This window comes from Hyla sarda, chromosome 10, assembly GCF_029499605.1.
Source record: "Hyla sarda isolate aHylSar1 chromosome 10, aHylSar1.hap1, whole genome shotgun sequence".
Classification (NCBI taxonomy): domain Eukaryota; kingdom Metazoa; phylum Chordata; class Amphibia; order Anura; family Hylidae; genus Hyla; species Hyla sarda.
Window position 1 is genome coordinate 103,847,795 of NC_079198.1, and position 16,307 is coordinate 103,864,101.

At 42.3% G+C, this 16,307-nt stretch overlaps 1 protein-coding gene across 1 annotated transcript in view; it reads right to left on the reverse strand.

The window, feature by feature from the left end:
- Nucleotides 1–3,750: 3,750 nt before the first annotated feature.
- Nucleotides 3,751–16,307, reverse strand: part of LOC130293624 (uncharacterized) — a 48,218-nt gene continuing 35,661 nt past the window's right edge. Inside the window, exons 6-9 of the mRNA XM_056542522.1 lie at nt 14,111–14,230; nt 11,074–11,160; nt 7,197–7,344; nt 3,751–4,720 (exon numbers count right to left, since the gene is read on the reverse strand). Of these exons, the coding sequence (XP_056398497.1) occupies nt 4,689–4,720; nt 7,197–7,344; nt 11,074–11,160; nt 14,111–14,230 (387 nt within the window). The 3' untranslated portion in view covers nt 3,751–4,688. The remainder of the gene's footprint in view (nt 4,721–7,196; nt 7,345–11,073; nt 11,161–14,110; nt 14,231–16,307) is intronic.

Here is a 16,307-nt window from a genome sequence, read left to right on the forward strand (position 1 = left end):
ACAGTTCCTTACATGGACAGAGGTGTCAGCAGAGAGCACTGTGGTCAGACAAAGGAAATTCAAATCCTGTGGAATATACAGCAGCTGATAAGTACTGGAAGCATTAAGATTTTTTAAATAGAAGCAATTTACAAAACTGTTTAACTTTCTGGCACCAGTTGATTTAAAAATATATATATTTTCCAGTGGAGTACCCCTTTAAAAGGTATTATCTAGCCTTATAAAACAGATGGCTAATCCTCAAAAAAGGGCATCCATATTGGATCGATCATCTGTTCGAGAGGACGAAGGCATTCAAGAGAGTGCCGCAGCCTCCGTACTACACTATTGTCTGAATCAAGGCTGGATAACCCCTTTAGGGTAGTGTTCCCCAACCAGTGTGCCTCCAGCTAATGCTAAACTACAACTCCCTGCATGCCTGGACAGCCTTCGGCTGTCCAGGCATGCTGGGAGTTGTAGTTTTGCAACAGCTGGAGGCACCCTGGTTGGGAAACACTGCTTTAAAGTATGCTCACATGCAGAAGATTTTTTAATTTTTTGTCTTCCCTTTTGAAGTTAGTTGGTAAAATCTGCAACAAATTTGCAGTAAGTCCGCCACACGTGAACATGCCCTTAGGGTACGTCCAAACAAGGTGTAAATGCTGCAGATTACTTGTACTGTATATATTTGTGGAAAATCTGCAGCATTATCAGTTAGAGGGTACGTTCACATGAGGGTATCTGTTGTAGATTTTGCTATCTGTTGACTTTAATGGGTCCACAGCAAATCTGCAATTGTAGTGGTTTGAACAGAACATAAAGGGTATGAGGTACGAAGGTGCAGACACCAGCAGCTAGGTCATAGCTAAAACAGATTATACTTGTGTTTACTGTCACGGCCATTTATATAGTTCGAAAACAGCTTGCTTCTTGGATAGCTAAAGTGTCACCGATGCAGCAGCACACCTACTCCTCGCCTTATTCCGATACAGGTCCCTGTTTCCAACACAGAGCGCTGAACGTCAACCAAGAAAAGCAAGATGGGGAGAAAAAAGGGAGTAGGTGTACTGCGGCGGCTCAACACCAACACCATAGCTATACAAGAAAGGAGCGGTTCATAAATTTATGAATGTCCATCACAGTAAACACAAGTACAGTTCGTTTTATCAGGCACAGAATTCTCCATATGAGCAGTGCTCTCTCTTCCTTGTAGTTGTAACATAACGTCATATTTAGAGCTCCTGTTCCTGCTCCCCCCTCCCCTCCTGTTTACTTAGGGAGAGACCAATAATGTGAAGGGGGAGCTCATATTCCTGCTTATTTGATTTTAGGCAAATGGAAGCCTTTCCCAGTCACAGTAGTTTCAGTAAGAACAGGCTCACTGCTGCCTTATCTAAGAAATCCTTCCTGCTGCCTTATAATCTAATGAGAAGTAATATGAGCTTCCCTCTTCACAGCAGCGGTCTTGTCCTGGACAAGAGGGGAGGAAGGGCAGACTGCATTGACAGCCTGGATGTCACAGCTACAAGCCAGACAGCACAGCCGACACGGAGAGATCTGTTCACTATGGCTAATAACATTATATTAGTAAGTGGCTTTATTATACTTTTTGACACCATACACAGGTTGCTTCTGTCACTGGACAACCCCTTTAATAGGGATCTTTTGTAACATTTATTTATTTATTTTAACAGAAATGCTGATTTAAGAGCATCTTTCCTGTGGATCTTCTGACATGTCTGTTTCAGCACATACTTTATTTTTAAGAAGAAATAATAGAGAAATGGTAATACTCAGTTGTTGTCTTTTTTTCATACAACCTCTTAATAAAGTATATATATATATATATATATATATATATATATATATATATATATATATATTTTTTTTTAAAACAGACATGTTAATTGAGACAATAAAACACAAACATAATAATAAAAATAATGGAACTTAAAGTAGACAAGACATCTCTGAACACCAGGACGGCGGCCATTTTGTCTGCTTTCTCATCCTGTCAATGAAACCATCTGACAAATTGACCTCAAATCTACAAAACGCTTGTGTTGCTTTCCTATTCTTCATTTATTAGGTTTGAAACATTTGTTCGTGTTTAAAAGGGGTACTCCGTTCCCTTGCTTTCGGAGCTCCGCTCCCCAGCACGCGGAAGTTATTGTTCCGAACGATGTGTGTGCGGGCTTCCACGTTCAGGGCCGCCCCTCGTGACGTCAAGCCCGCCCCCTCAACGAAAGTCTATGGGAAGGGGGCGTGACGCCCCCTTCCCATAGACTTTCGTTGAGGGGGCGGGCATGATGTCACGAGGGGCGGCCCTGAACATGGAAGCCCGCACACACATCGTTCGGAACAATAACTTCCGGACGCTGGGGAGCGGAGCTCCGAAAGCAAGGGAACGGAGTACCCCTTTAATGTAAAAGGACACAAATACAAAAACTTTCAGCTTCTCTCTCAAACCAAAGATTAAGTGACTGTGCTATTCACCATATGGAAAAATACAATATATCCCTTTATAACCTATATATATATATCGGAGGCTGCAATGTGAAGGTGTATAGTACTCTGCGCTCAGTTTATAAAAAACAGGACGTGCATCCGGAACAGCCGCATGTATACAACCTCTATTGTTCTCCAGCCCTTTATTTAGTCACATTACGCTGCAAATGAGGAAATGTATGAGCGGTACCAAGCTACATGTGATAGCTACAGGTAACAGCACATGTTCTGCTCCAATCAGAGGAAAATTACTGGAAGAAAAAGGGGTTTGTGCACTGATCTGCAGCTGCATCCCCCCAACAATGAGCTCACTGCTGAGGTGCCTGCTGCTGGGACCCCTGGGCACCAGCTACCCAGATAGGAAACTTGGCGGGGCGGAAACCATTTGACTGCTCCTGGAAAAGACTTATAACTGATGTATGTACAAATCTGCACATCTAAACTACACGAAATGGCAATATGAATGTATTATCCCAAAGGGTAAAAGACACTGGGGTTATATGTATACTGAATGTTCAAGCTATATAGTGGAAATGATCGGAGCCTATTTAGCAATGACTTGATGGTGACTACATTAAAGGAGTACTCCAGTGGAAACCTATTTTTTATTTGATTGGTGCCAGAAAGTTAAACAGGTTTGTAAATTACTTCTATATAAAAAATCTTAAAGGGGAATTCCAGGCAAAAACATCTTATGCCTTATCGAAAGGATAGGGCAGTGGTCTTCAACCTGCGGACCTCCAAATGTTTCAAAACTACAACTCCCAGCATGCCCGGACAGCCGATGGCTGTCCGGGTATGCTGGGAGTTGCAGTTTTGAAACATCTGGAGGTCCGCAGGCTGAAGACCACTGGGATAGGGGATAAGATGTCTGATCGCGGGGGGCCTGCCACTGGGACCCCCCGCGATCTCCCTGTAATCTATGCGTAGCTGCATCTGCAGTTTCGGAAACCACGAGCTTCTGAGACGGGGACGTGACGTCACACCACACCCCCTCCATTCATGTCTATGGGAGGGGGAGTTGCGGCCGTTACGCCCCCTCCCATAGAAATGAATGGAAGGGGCGTGGCGTGACGTCTCGGAAGCTCGGCGGTTTCCGAAACTGCAGATGCAGCTACGCATAGAATGCAGGCTGCTGCAGGGAGATCGCGGGGGGTACCAGCGGCGGGCCCCCCCTGCGATCAGACATCTTATCCCCTATCTTTTCAATAGGTGATAAGATGTTTTTGCCCGGAATATTCCTTTAATCCTTCCAGTACTTATCAGCTGCTGTATGCTCCACAGGAAGTTCTTTTCTTTTTGAATTTAATTCTGTCTCATCACAGTGCTCTCTGCTGACACCTCTGTCGGTTTGCTATGGGGATTTGCTCCTGCTCTGGACATTTCCTGACATGAACAGAGGTGTCAGCAGAGAGCACTGTGGTCAGACAGAAAAGGAGTTAAAAAAAGAAAAGAACTTCCGGTGGAGCATACAGCAGCGGATAAGTACTGGAGGGATTAAGATGTTTAAATAGAAGTAATTTACAAATCTGTTCAACTTTCTGGCACCAGTTGATTTACAAAAAATAAATAAAAAATTTAACCGGAGTACCCCATGTAAAAGGTCCATGTAGGTCAGTGTTTCGCCAACCAGTGTGCCTCCAGGTGTTGCAAAACTACAACTCCTAGAATGCCCGGACAGCCAAAGGCTGTCCGGGCATGCTGGGAGTTGTAGTTTTGCAAAAGCTGCAGGCACCCTGGTTGGGAAACACTTGCAATGCATGTATACAGATAAAAAGGGTCCAGCAGAGGAGATACCAGGTAAAGGGCGCCCGTCAGATGGCATTACTGTGAATGCAAATGGAGGATTATGTATTAGCTATAAGCAACTTAAATTGATGTTACCCAATGCTACATGTAGAGTACAGACTGCAAAATAATGTTCCAATGTGGAGCTGCATATAGATAAAAAAAGAAATCTATGGCAGAGCCCAGTGCAAACAGTACAAGACGTACAGAAAGTGGCTGCAATGTACTGCGGTAGTGGAAAGAGGAATACTCAAGGGGTTTTGGCGATTAAAAGCTGAATTCTTCCCTTAGACAGTCGGCATCGGAGGGCGCAGCGGCGCTACGCTTTACCTCCCCATCTCAATAATGGCAGGATTACAACAGTCCGTCCAGGCAGGTATTAAAAGTCTTCCAATAATGTCCTTTCAGAACTTTTAGGAATCAATCCTTCCATAGGAAGAAAACACTGTAAAGAATGAAACACAGGTGACTATTACTGTACTGATCTACATGAATAATGGACATTGATAGCAAACGTCAAACAACAGAAGCTTTCAGATGTTAAAGGGGTATTCCACTGGGAAAAAAAATAAAATGTAAATCAATTGGTGCCAGAAAGTTTGTGAATTACTTCTGTTTAAAAATCTTAATCCTTCCAGTACTTATGAGCAGCTGTATGCTCCACAGGAAGTTCTTTTCCTTTTTTAATTTCTTTTCTGTCTGACCACTGTGCTCTCTGCTGACACCTCTGTCCATTTTAGGAACTGTCCAGAGCAGGAGAGGTTTGCTTTGGGGATTTGCTCCTGCTCTCAACAGTTCCTGACATGGACAGAGGTGTCAGCAGAGAGCACTATGGTCAGACAGAAAGGAAATTCAAAAAGAAAATAACTTCCTGTGTAGTATACAGCAGCTGATAAGTACTGGAAGGATTAAGGATTTTTAAATAGAAGTAATTTACAAATCTGGAAGATTTAAGATTTTTTTTAAATTGAAGTAATTCACAAACTTTTTGGCACCAGTTAATAAAAAAATAAATAAATAAAAATGTGCCCTTTATTCATCTCTATGGGGGAGCCCGAGATACCCTAACGATGTATATGTGTATTACGGCTCTCCCATAAAGCTGGGTAAATGGAACGTGACTACTCCCGCTCTGACCTTGAGGGGACAGAGTGCCGTGCAGCAGATCGTGAGGGGGGGGGGGGGGGGGGAGGGGGGTTCAGACTGCTGAGATAGGGGATACATTTCCATACACAGTAACCCTTTAAAGCGCAACTGTCCTGAACTCTGGGCTATGTAACCTACACACAGCCTTTGTAATGTGCAGATGGTTTGTACAGCACAGTTTTTTACCTTCTTTATGTCGGCTTTTATCAGCCTAAAAAATGCTTTTGATCCCAGCCACACACAGTCGGATAGGCGTGGCACGAGGTACGCTAGGTCTGCCACCCCTGTACGTTAGCATAGTGCAACGCATTTCGCTGCGCATGCGCAGCTTCTTCAGGCATCAAGTTGATGCCTGAGGAAGCTGCGCATGCGCAGCAAAACGCGTTGCATTATTGTTAATAAACCTGATGGTCGTTACTTTTAATCTGTGAGTTCTGCGTCCTGATTAGCGCCACGAAATCCTGGTATTACGAAGTCTTTTCTTTCTACTGATAATACAACTCCAGGAAGGCTGCAGACTGACCCCTATTCAACTACACACCTTTACCATTGTTGTGTATGTTGTAGCACAACCCCTTTCGGTAAGCGGTATTGAATCCCTCATTTCCCCATACCCTTACCACCTACGTTACTCCACAGGGAGCGCCTTTGTTTTTTCTTTTTTTGTGTAGTGCTAGAGGCAGAGCGCGCACGTCCTCTCTGCCTCTAGTAACGGGGACTGTCCTGCGCGCCTTTGCAGGAGAGAAGAAAGAAGAAGCAAGAGGATAGCAGGCAAGGAGTACAGTACATAAATGATAAAAGGTGCATATCTGAATAAACTTGTTTTTGGCTCACACGTTGGCTGAGCTGAGGGGCGCATGCGCTGGGACCTGTGTGTCAATCACACAGCGGTCCCAGTGCTGACATACAGGGGTGGGCGTGGCGGCGGCGGGGCATAGCGTACCTCGTGCCACGCCTATCCGACTTTGTGTGGCTGCGATCAAAAACATTTTTTGGGGGGTGATAAAAGCAGATACACTTGCACATGGGCCACTGCCAGACACCTCGGGTGGCAGATGAGAATACAAGGATCGGAACACGTTAAGATCTAACGTTTCAATCCTCTTTCATAACATCTACTGGGGAAGGAATGAAAGGGTCCTTTATACTAGTGGTCTCCAAACTGTGCACTTCCAGCTGTTGCAAAACTACAACTCCCAGCATGCCCGGACAGCCAACGGCTGTCCGGGCATGCTGGGAGTTGTAGTTTTGCAACAGCTGGAGGTGCACAGTTTGGAGACCATTGCATTATATTGTTGGCCAGTTTAAAAAGATAAATTAATAAGTAAATAAATAAAATAATGTGTATAGCCATTCTAATTCTTAGACTCCATGTGGGCAGCTTTGTGACTGGAAGTAGTAGACGAGACAAAGGGGCCACTATGCATTTCTCCACTGTTCTCACTAGAGATGAGCGAACTTACAGTGATTGGATTCGTCACGAACTTCTCGGCTCGGCAGTTGATGACTTATCCTGCATAAATGAGTTCAGCTTTCAGGTGCTCCGGTGGGCTGGAAAAGGTGGATACAGTCCTAGGAGACTCTTTCCTAGGACTGTATCCACCTTTTGCAGCCCACCGGAGCACCAGAAGGCTGAACTAATTTACTCAGGAAAAGCCATCAACTGCCGAGCCGAGAAGTTCGTGACAAATCGAATTTACTGTAAGTTCGCTCATCTCTAGTTCTCATACTTCACACCTGCTCATGCCCATACCAAGACGACAGCGCGCACTTACTTCTCTCTCGCAGTCCTTGGCCGAAGCTCCGATACACTCGGTACAGAGACCAAAACAGCACAGATTTAATAACCACAGAGATAAAGGAGCCTGTCACAGCAGCAGCTTCCAGTGTGTAGGAGCCGCCTATGCCCCATTCCATGGCTACCTGATAGAGAAACACAAGAGAAGTAAACAGCCTGTACTAGAACAAGATGAATGTGGAGAAGGCCAGCCCCTAGGACTCTCTAATAAACACTTCATGGAGGACAAGCACAGGAAAGATACTGAATATGCTTGCTATGGGGCCAGTGCATACGTTTTTTTTTAACTTCTTTCTGTAGTGGATGTGAAAATCCGAGCTTGTCATAGAAATGATGGCAGATGTATGGGAACACCTGTTCAGACATGGCCAGCTTTTGTGTTTGTTTCAACATACATACTAAATGTTGTGGATTACAAAATACATGCTGCAAGCTAGATAAACCCTATTTATTGTAATGTAGGACATGTCACACCTGTTTGTACTGGTTGGTGAGGGAACTATAGCTGTAGGTACTCTTCGTGCTCCCACCGTTCAGAGGACTGCACTATGGTATTTGGTACTGCCGGAGAAGTATACTGAGCTATTATGTTTGGTACTGCTGGAGAAGTATGTTGTGCTGTACCCTAGTGATTGGCACTGCTGGGAAAGTATGGTGTGCTGGAATGTTTGGTACTGCTGGAGAAGTATTATACCTCCAAAATAGGCAATCGGAAAGATGCCACAATTGTTTCAATACACCACATAAACAAACACCAACAAATAGAACCAATTATGCAAAATAGTAAATTTTATTTAACACATAAAAAAATATGACATACCTTGTAAAGCATAGAATGGTAAGTTAAAAGCGAGGCACTGTAGTGACAGATACAGAAAAGTGGAGCAAGGAAGGGTAGCAGCAGTACATGGATTACAGGGCACATAAAACGTTCATGATCGGATAGCAGTAAATAACTCCGCAAATGGTATAGGAATCAGTAAATAATGTTACAACTAATAATACAACAATGAAGGAGATATAATTTGCATGGAGTGGACAGAGGACACACAGCTAGAGACAAAGGAAAACCAAAGCTGAAAACATACAAATATCCTGCCATGTGTGCTGCCACCTACCAGCTCCAACCCCAATGTACGTTTCGCGGAGTGCTTCGTCAGGGAGCGTGTTAGTGAGACACTCCCCGACGAAGCACACAGCGAAACGTACATTGGGGTGTGGCAGCACACTTGGCAGGATATTTGTATGTTTTCAGCTTTTTTTTCCTTTATCTCTAGCTGTCTGTCCTCTGTCCACTCCATGCAAAGGATATCTCCTTCATGTTGTATTATTAGTTGTAACATTGTTTACTGATTCCTAAACCATTTGCTGAGTTATTTACTGCTATTCGATCATGGACGTTTTATGTGCCCTGTAATCCATGTACTGCTGATACCCATCCTCGCTCTACTTTTCTATATCTGTCACTACAGTGCCTCGCTTTTAAACTTTCCATTCTATGCTTTTAAATGTATGTCATATTTTTGACATATGTTAAATAACCTTTACTATTTTACATAATTGGTTCTGTTTGTTGGTGTTTATGCTGGAGAAGTAGGTTGTGCTGTACCGTAGTGATTGGCACTGCTGGGTGCTGGGAAAGTATAGTGTGTTATGATGTTTGGTACTGCTGGAGAAGTGTGTTGTGCTGTACTGTAGTGAGTGGCACTGCCGGAGAAGTATGGTGTGCCATGATAAAACATATACAAAAAAGCAGCACTGAAGGAGTTACATGTTTTACACGCAAGTCCATGACATAGCACAGTATACTTCTCCAGCAGTTCCAAATATCATAGCACAACATACTTCTCCAGCAGTACCAAACTGCTCAATAGCCTTAGCATAAATATAAACTGCCTTTTAAGGTCCAAGTAGAAAATATTTGGGAAGCCTTGAGTTATAGGTTGAGTTCTATAATAATACACTAAACTGTGAAACTTTAGAACAGGAGATGCTCATGATATTCCTGTCTAAGTTTAATACCAATTAACAAAAACATACATATATATATACACACACACACACACACACACACACACACACACACACAGTGGGGCAAAAAAGTATTTAGTCAGCCACCAAATGTGAAAGTTCTCCCACTTAAAAAGATGAGAGAGGCCTGTCATTTTCATCATAGGTATATCTCAACTATGTAATGAAAATCCATAAAATCACATTGTCTGATTTTTAAAGAATTTATTTGCAAATTAAGGTGGAAAATAAGTATTTGGTGACCTACAACAAGATTTCTGGCCCTCACAGACCTCTAACTTCTTCTTTAAGAGTCTCCTCTGTCCTTCACCTTCCACAACCTCAGTCACACTCCAAACTCCACTATGGCCAAGACCGAAGAGGACACCAGATCTCACCCCGTGGAGTCAAAATGATTACAAGATCCCAGAACCACACGTGGGGACCTAGTGAATGACCTGCAGAGAGCTGGGACCAAAGTAACAAGAGCTACCATCAGTAACACACGCCTCAAGGGACTCAAATCATGCAGTCCCAGACGTGTCCCCCTGCTTAAGCCAGTACATGTCTGGGCCCGTCTGAAGTTTGCTAGAGAGAATTTGGATGATCAAGAAGAGGATTGGGAGACTATCATATGGTCAGATGAAACCAAAGTAGAACATTTTGGTAAAAACTCAGCTCGTCGTATTTGGAGGAGAAAGAATGCTGCGTTGCATCCAAAGAACACCATACCTACTGTAAAGCATGGGTGGGTGGAAACATCATGCTTTGGGGCTGTTTTTCTGCTAAGGGACCAGGATGACTGATCTGTGTAAAGGAAAGAATGCATGGGGCCATGTATAGTGAGATTTTGAGTGAAAACCTCCTTCCATCAGCAAGGGCATTGAAGATGAAACATGGCTGGGTCTTTCAGCATGACAATCATCTTAAACACACCGTCCAAGCAACAAACGAGTGGTCTTTGTAAGAAGCATTTCAAGGTCCTGGAGTGGTCTTTGTAAGAAGCATTTCAAGGTCCTGGAGTGGCCTAGCCAGTCTCCAGATCTCAACCCCATAGAAAACCTTTGGAGGGAGTTGAAATTCTGCGTTGCCCAGCGACAACCCCAAAACATCACTGCTCTAGAGGAAATCTGCATGGAGGAATGGGCCAAAATACCAGCAACAGTGTGTGAAAACCTTGTGAATACTTACAAAAAACGTTTGACCTCTGTCATTGCCAACAAAGGGTGTATAACAAAGTATTGAGATGAACTTTTGCTATTGACAAAATACTTATTTTCCACCATAATTTGCAAATAAATTATTAAAAAATCAGACAATGTGATACCTCATAGTTGAGGTATACCTATGATGAAAATTACAGGCCTCTCTCATCATTTTAAGTGGGAGAACTTGCACAATTGGTGGCTGACTAAATACTTCTTTGCCCCAGTGTGTGTGTGTGTGTGTGTGTGTGTGTGTGTGTGTGTGTGTATGTGTGTGTGTGCATAAACTTTAAAAGTAGCGCAACACTTCGCATACAGCAAAAAGTGTCAGATTTTCACATTTAAAAATTATTTTTGTCTTAAAATCACTTCTTTCCATTATGGTCATTTTAATATAATACCAAGGTAGAATGACTGGGGTGGGACATTTTTCTTTTTACTCTTCTTTTTACACCATGACTTCATATCGTCCTAACAAATGGTCAGCTGAACCCAGTAATGTGTTTAAACAAGTCAACTGTGTTACATGCTAGAAAATGTCAGGAGCAGCGATGGAAAAGGATCTCCATGTTGTCTTATGATTTAGCAAAGAATATTGATACATGCCAAATGAAGAACATCACAAATAGGTCAAGGTACCTTGTACAGAAGATACACTAGATAAGCCACTTCAGGAAGGTTTTGTAGTACAAAAATCCACACAAGAGGCTTCAGCTCTTTTAGAATCTGTTAAGACATATAAATGGAATTGAGTTATTATTGTGCTATGTTTCACAATTACTATTTATCTTAGACCAGACACTGAAATCATCACGTCAGTGTTTCCCAGGCAGGGGGCCTATAGCTGTTGCAAAACTAAAACCCCCAGAATGCCTGGATAGCCTTTAAAGGGTACCTTTCATTAAAAAAAAAACTTTTGATATATTATAGATTAATGTATGCAGGATAACTTTCCAATAGCATGCTTTTAAAAAAATATGCTTCTTTCTTTAATTTTCCATTTTGAAAAAATGACCACTAGGGGTCTCCCTATTAGTCCTGGCCGCAATCCTTTTTTTTTATTTTTTATTTTTTTTTATTATAGATTTCAGACTCAAGCTGGAGTCCTAAATCTCAGACTGCAGCCAAAACACAGACAAGCTCAGCACTGCTCCCTGCCAGTGGTCATTTTTTCAAAGTGGAAAATTAAATAGAAAGAAGCATATTTTTTGATAACATGCTATTGGAAAGTTATTCTGCATACATTAATCTATAATATATCAAAAGTTTTTTTGATGAAAGGTACCAGTTAATTAATCGAAATAGAACAGGGAACAATTTAAATGATGAACTGTTGGTGGGCCTTGAAGACTAGGTTGGGGACCTCTGATCTAATTTGTATGGGGGCTCTTGACTCTACCCTGATAGCAAATGTCAGGGAAAGGAAAGATAGGGCAGATGGATTTCAACATGGCAAGCAGAGTGTGCAAGTGTATGAAGAAGGCTGGAAGAAGCTGGACAGTTATGTAAAGTTTATTGCCAGATTAAAGGGGTTTTCCACTTGCAACATATTGGATGTCCTATCCTCTAGTCTTTAAAGGACATCTGCAGCGTTACAAACACTTATCCCCTATCCTCAAGATAGGGGATAAGTGTTTGATCGCGGGGGGTCCGAACGCTGGGGCCCCCGGCGATCTCCTGTACGGGGCCGCGGCTGTCCCGTGCAGGGGGCGTGCCAGCCGCAGCATGACGTTGTGGCCGGCACGCCTCCTCCATACATCTCTATGGGAGAGGCGGGGAGGCAGCGTTCGTGCCTCCCCGCATCCCCCTTAGAACTGTATGGGGACGGGGAGGAGACGGGGCGTCACCATCGACCTCTAGGTCAACGCTACATCACCATGAGTGCTTATGGCGGCGCCCCGTTAGGGAGATCGGGGGGGTGGGGGGGGGGGTCCCAGCGGTCGGACCCCCCGCGATCAAACACTTATCCCCTATCCTGTGGATAGAGGATAAGTGTAATGCCGCTGCAGTTGTCCTTTAATATATCGAGATCAGTGGTGTGCCAAAACCAGCACCCCAACCATCAGCTAAATGACGGAGCGGAGCATCTGGCATATACAGAAAACAAAGCCAGAAGCAGACAGCTCGGTACATTGTGTAGGGCAGTGTTTCCCAACCAGGGTGCCTCCAGCTGTGGCCAAACTACAACTCCCAGCATGACCGGACAGCCTTTGGCTGTCCGGGCATGCTGAGAGTTGTAGTTTGGCCACAGCTGGAGGCACCCTGGTTGGGAAACACTGGTGTAGGGTGTGCTGGGTTACTGCAGATCAGCTCCCATCGAAGTGAATCAGTTGAGTTGCAGTAACCCAGCATGGTCATTACAAACGGAAGGGATTCCTGCTCTGTATCTTTGTGTATGATAAAACTGTGGCTCAGGCGAACAGCTGATCAGCAGGAGGGCCAGGTGTTGGCACCTGAGCATAGTCCATCAATATGTAGCCAGAAAAAAAAACTTTAAAGGGGTACTCTAGTGGAATTTTTTTTTTTTTAAATCAACTGGTACCAGAAAGTTAAACAGATTTGTAAACGTCTTCTATTAAAAAAATCTTTATCCTTCCAGTACTATTTTGCAGCTGTATGCTACAGAGGAAATTCTTTTCTTTTTGAATTTCTTTTTTGCCTTGCCCACAGTGCTCTCTGCTGACACCTGATGCCCGTATCAGGAACTGTCCAGGGCAGGAGAAAATTCCTGTACCAAACATATGCTGCTCTGGACAGTTCCAGATACGTGCATCAGGTGTCAGCAGAGAGCACTGTGGACAAGACAAAAAAGAAATTCAAATAGAAAAAATTTCCTCTGTAGCATAAAGCTGCTTAAAAGTACTGGAAGGGTAAAGATTTTTTAATAGAAGTCATTTACAAATCTGTTTAACTTTCTGGCACCAGTTGATTTAAAAAAAATAAAAAAATAAAAAATAAAATAAAATAAAAGGTTTTCACTTGAGAACCCCTTTAAAGGGGTACTCCGGTGAAAACCTTTTTCCTTTTGAATCAACTGGTGGCAGAAAGTTAAACATATTTGTAAATTACTTCTATTAAAAAATCTTAATCCTTCCAGTACTTATTAGCTGCTGAATGCTACAGAGGAAATTCCTTTCCATTTCCATTTTAGCAACCGTGCATAGCAGATATATGCTAAGGGCAGCATGGTGGCTCAGTGGTTAGCAGTGCTGCCTTGCAGTGCTGGGGACTTAGGTTCAAATCCCACTAAGGACAACAATAAATAAAGTGTTATTATTATTATAATAACGTCAGCAGAGAGAACTGTGCTCGTTATGTCATCAGAGAGCATTCCAAAAAGAAAAGAATTTCCTCTGTAGTATTCAGCAGCTAATAAGTACAGGAAGGATTAAGATTTTTTAATAGAAGTAATTTACAAATATGTTTAACTTTCTGCCACCAGTTGATTTAAAAGAAAAAAGGTTTTCACCGGAGTACCCCTTTAAGAAAAAGCTGGAAAAGAGATTTAAAAAAAAAAGAGGACAATATGATAGCTCATACTTCTGATGAATCCTTTGATCTTTAAGAGGAAATGCAAGATGTAAAACTATCACAACACATTAACTTGCTTACAATAGGTAACATATGTACGCTTTTCATTAAGAAAATGAATATATGTAAATATATAAATACTTACTGCCAGGATGCCAACAGTAACTTTAAGAAAGGCCCACACTAACCCAATGACAAGTATGATGGTGTGAAGCGTAGAGATTTCATACAAGCCGGAAAACAAGACCAGGACTGTAAGGCAGAGCTACAAAATAAAACAAAAAAAGTCATGCAGCTTCCATTATCGCAGTGCAGCCCCCATGTCCTATTATATCATTATTTCACAGCAGTGTTTACCAACCAGTGAGCCTCCGGCTGTTGCAAAACTACGACTCCCAGCATGCCTTGGCATAGTTTTGCACACTGTTTGGGAGACACTGCAATAGAGGGTTAAAGGGTACCTCTCATCAAAAAAACTTTTGATATATTATAGATTAATGTATGCAGAATAACTTTACAATTGCATGTTATTAAAAAATATGCTTCTTTCTATTTAATTTTCCACTTTGAAGAAATGACCACTAGGGGTCTCCCTACCAGTCCTGGCAGCAAGCATTTCAGACTCATGCTGGAGTCCTAAACACTACGAGCTGCCAGTCTGCTTTGATCACAAAGGAGAACACTCAGAGCTGCCAGCCTGCTTTGTTCACAGCCTGTTTGGCTGTGAACAAAGCAGGCTGGCAGCTCTGAGTGTTTAGGACTCCAGCATGAGTCAGAAATGCTTGCTGACAGGACTGATCGGGAAAAATACAATAGAAAGAAGCATATTTTTCATTAACATGCTATTGGAAAGTTATTCAACATTCATTAATCTAAAATATATCAAAAGTTTATTTGATGAGAGGTACCCTTTAACATTACTGGGAACTTGCCAAGTTATTTCACAATGTCGTAGCATTTATCTTTTGTCCCTCAACATTGCTGTCTTACTACCCATGTATTCACTTGCCTGCAGTGACGCAATATTCTGCTGCAGCCATGGGAGGGGGGGGGGGGGGGATCACTGCAGCATAGTCAACAGATGGGACTGATAGACAAAAGTGTCTGGCCTTACTGTACATAGCAACCATCTGTGATTTGTCACTCTTAAATGAAGCCCAATATTTGGAACAATTGAGGTAGATTTATGATTTAGTAAAACCTAGGGACATAGATGCTGGAAAGAACGATATATCACATACACTGTTCTGTTAAGCCATCCTGTAGATATAGGGTGGCCATCTGATCATTATTTTACCAGCAAATCCGCTATTTTGACCATTTATATTTATTTTAAATTAAGGACCAGGAGTTTTTCCGTTTTTGCATTTTCGTTTTTTCCTCCTTACCTTTAAAAAAATCATAATTCTTTCAATTTTGCACCTAAAAATCCGTGATGGCTTATTTTATGCGCCACCAATTCTACTTTGTAATGACATTAGTCATTTTACCCAAAAATCTACGGCGAAACAGAAAAAAAAATAATTGTGAGACAAAATTGAAAAAAAAAAACTCCATTTTGTAGATTTTGGGGGCTTCCGTTTCTACACAGTACATTTTTCGGTAAAATGACACTTTATCATTATTCTGTAGGTCCATATGATTAAAATGATACCCTACTTATATAGGTTTGATTTTGTCGCACTTCTGGAAAAAATCATAACTACATGCAGGAAAATGTATACGTTTAAAATTGTCATCTTCTGACCCCTATAACTTTTTTATTTTTCCGCGTATAGGGCGGTATGAGGGCTCATTTTTTGCGCTGTGATCTGAAGTTTTTAGCGGAATAATTTTTGCATTGATAGGACTTATTGTTATAAAAAGTGACCAAAAATGCACTATTTTGGATTTTTTGACCGTGCAGGTTAATTAACGATATATTTTTATAATTCGGACATTTCCGCACGCAGCGATACCACATATCTTTATTTTTATTTACACTTTTTTTTAATGGGAAAAGGGGGGTGATTCAAATTTTTATTAGGGGAGGTGGTAAATGATCTTCATTTTTTTTTTACTTTTTTTTTCGCAGTGTTATAGCTCCCATAGGGACCTATAACACTGCACACACTGATCTTTTACATTGATCAGTGGTTTCTCATAAGAAACCCCTGATCGATGATTCTGCCGATTGACTTCTCATGCCTGGATCTCAGCCACCGAGCAGTCATTCGGCGATCGGACAGCATGGAGGCAGGTAGGGATCCTCCGGCAGTCTTGTAAGCTGTTCGGGATGCCGCGATTTCGCAGCTAACCGGCACTTTAGAAACGGCGTTCAACTTTGAATGCCACGTCTAAAG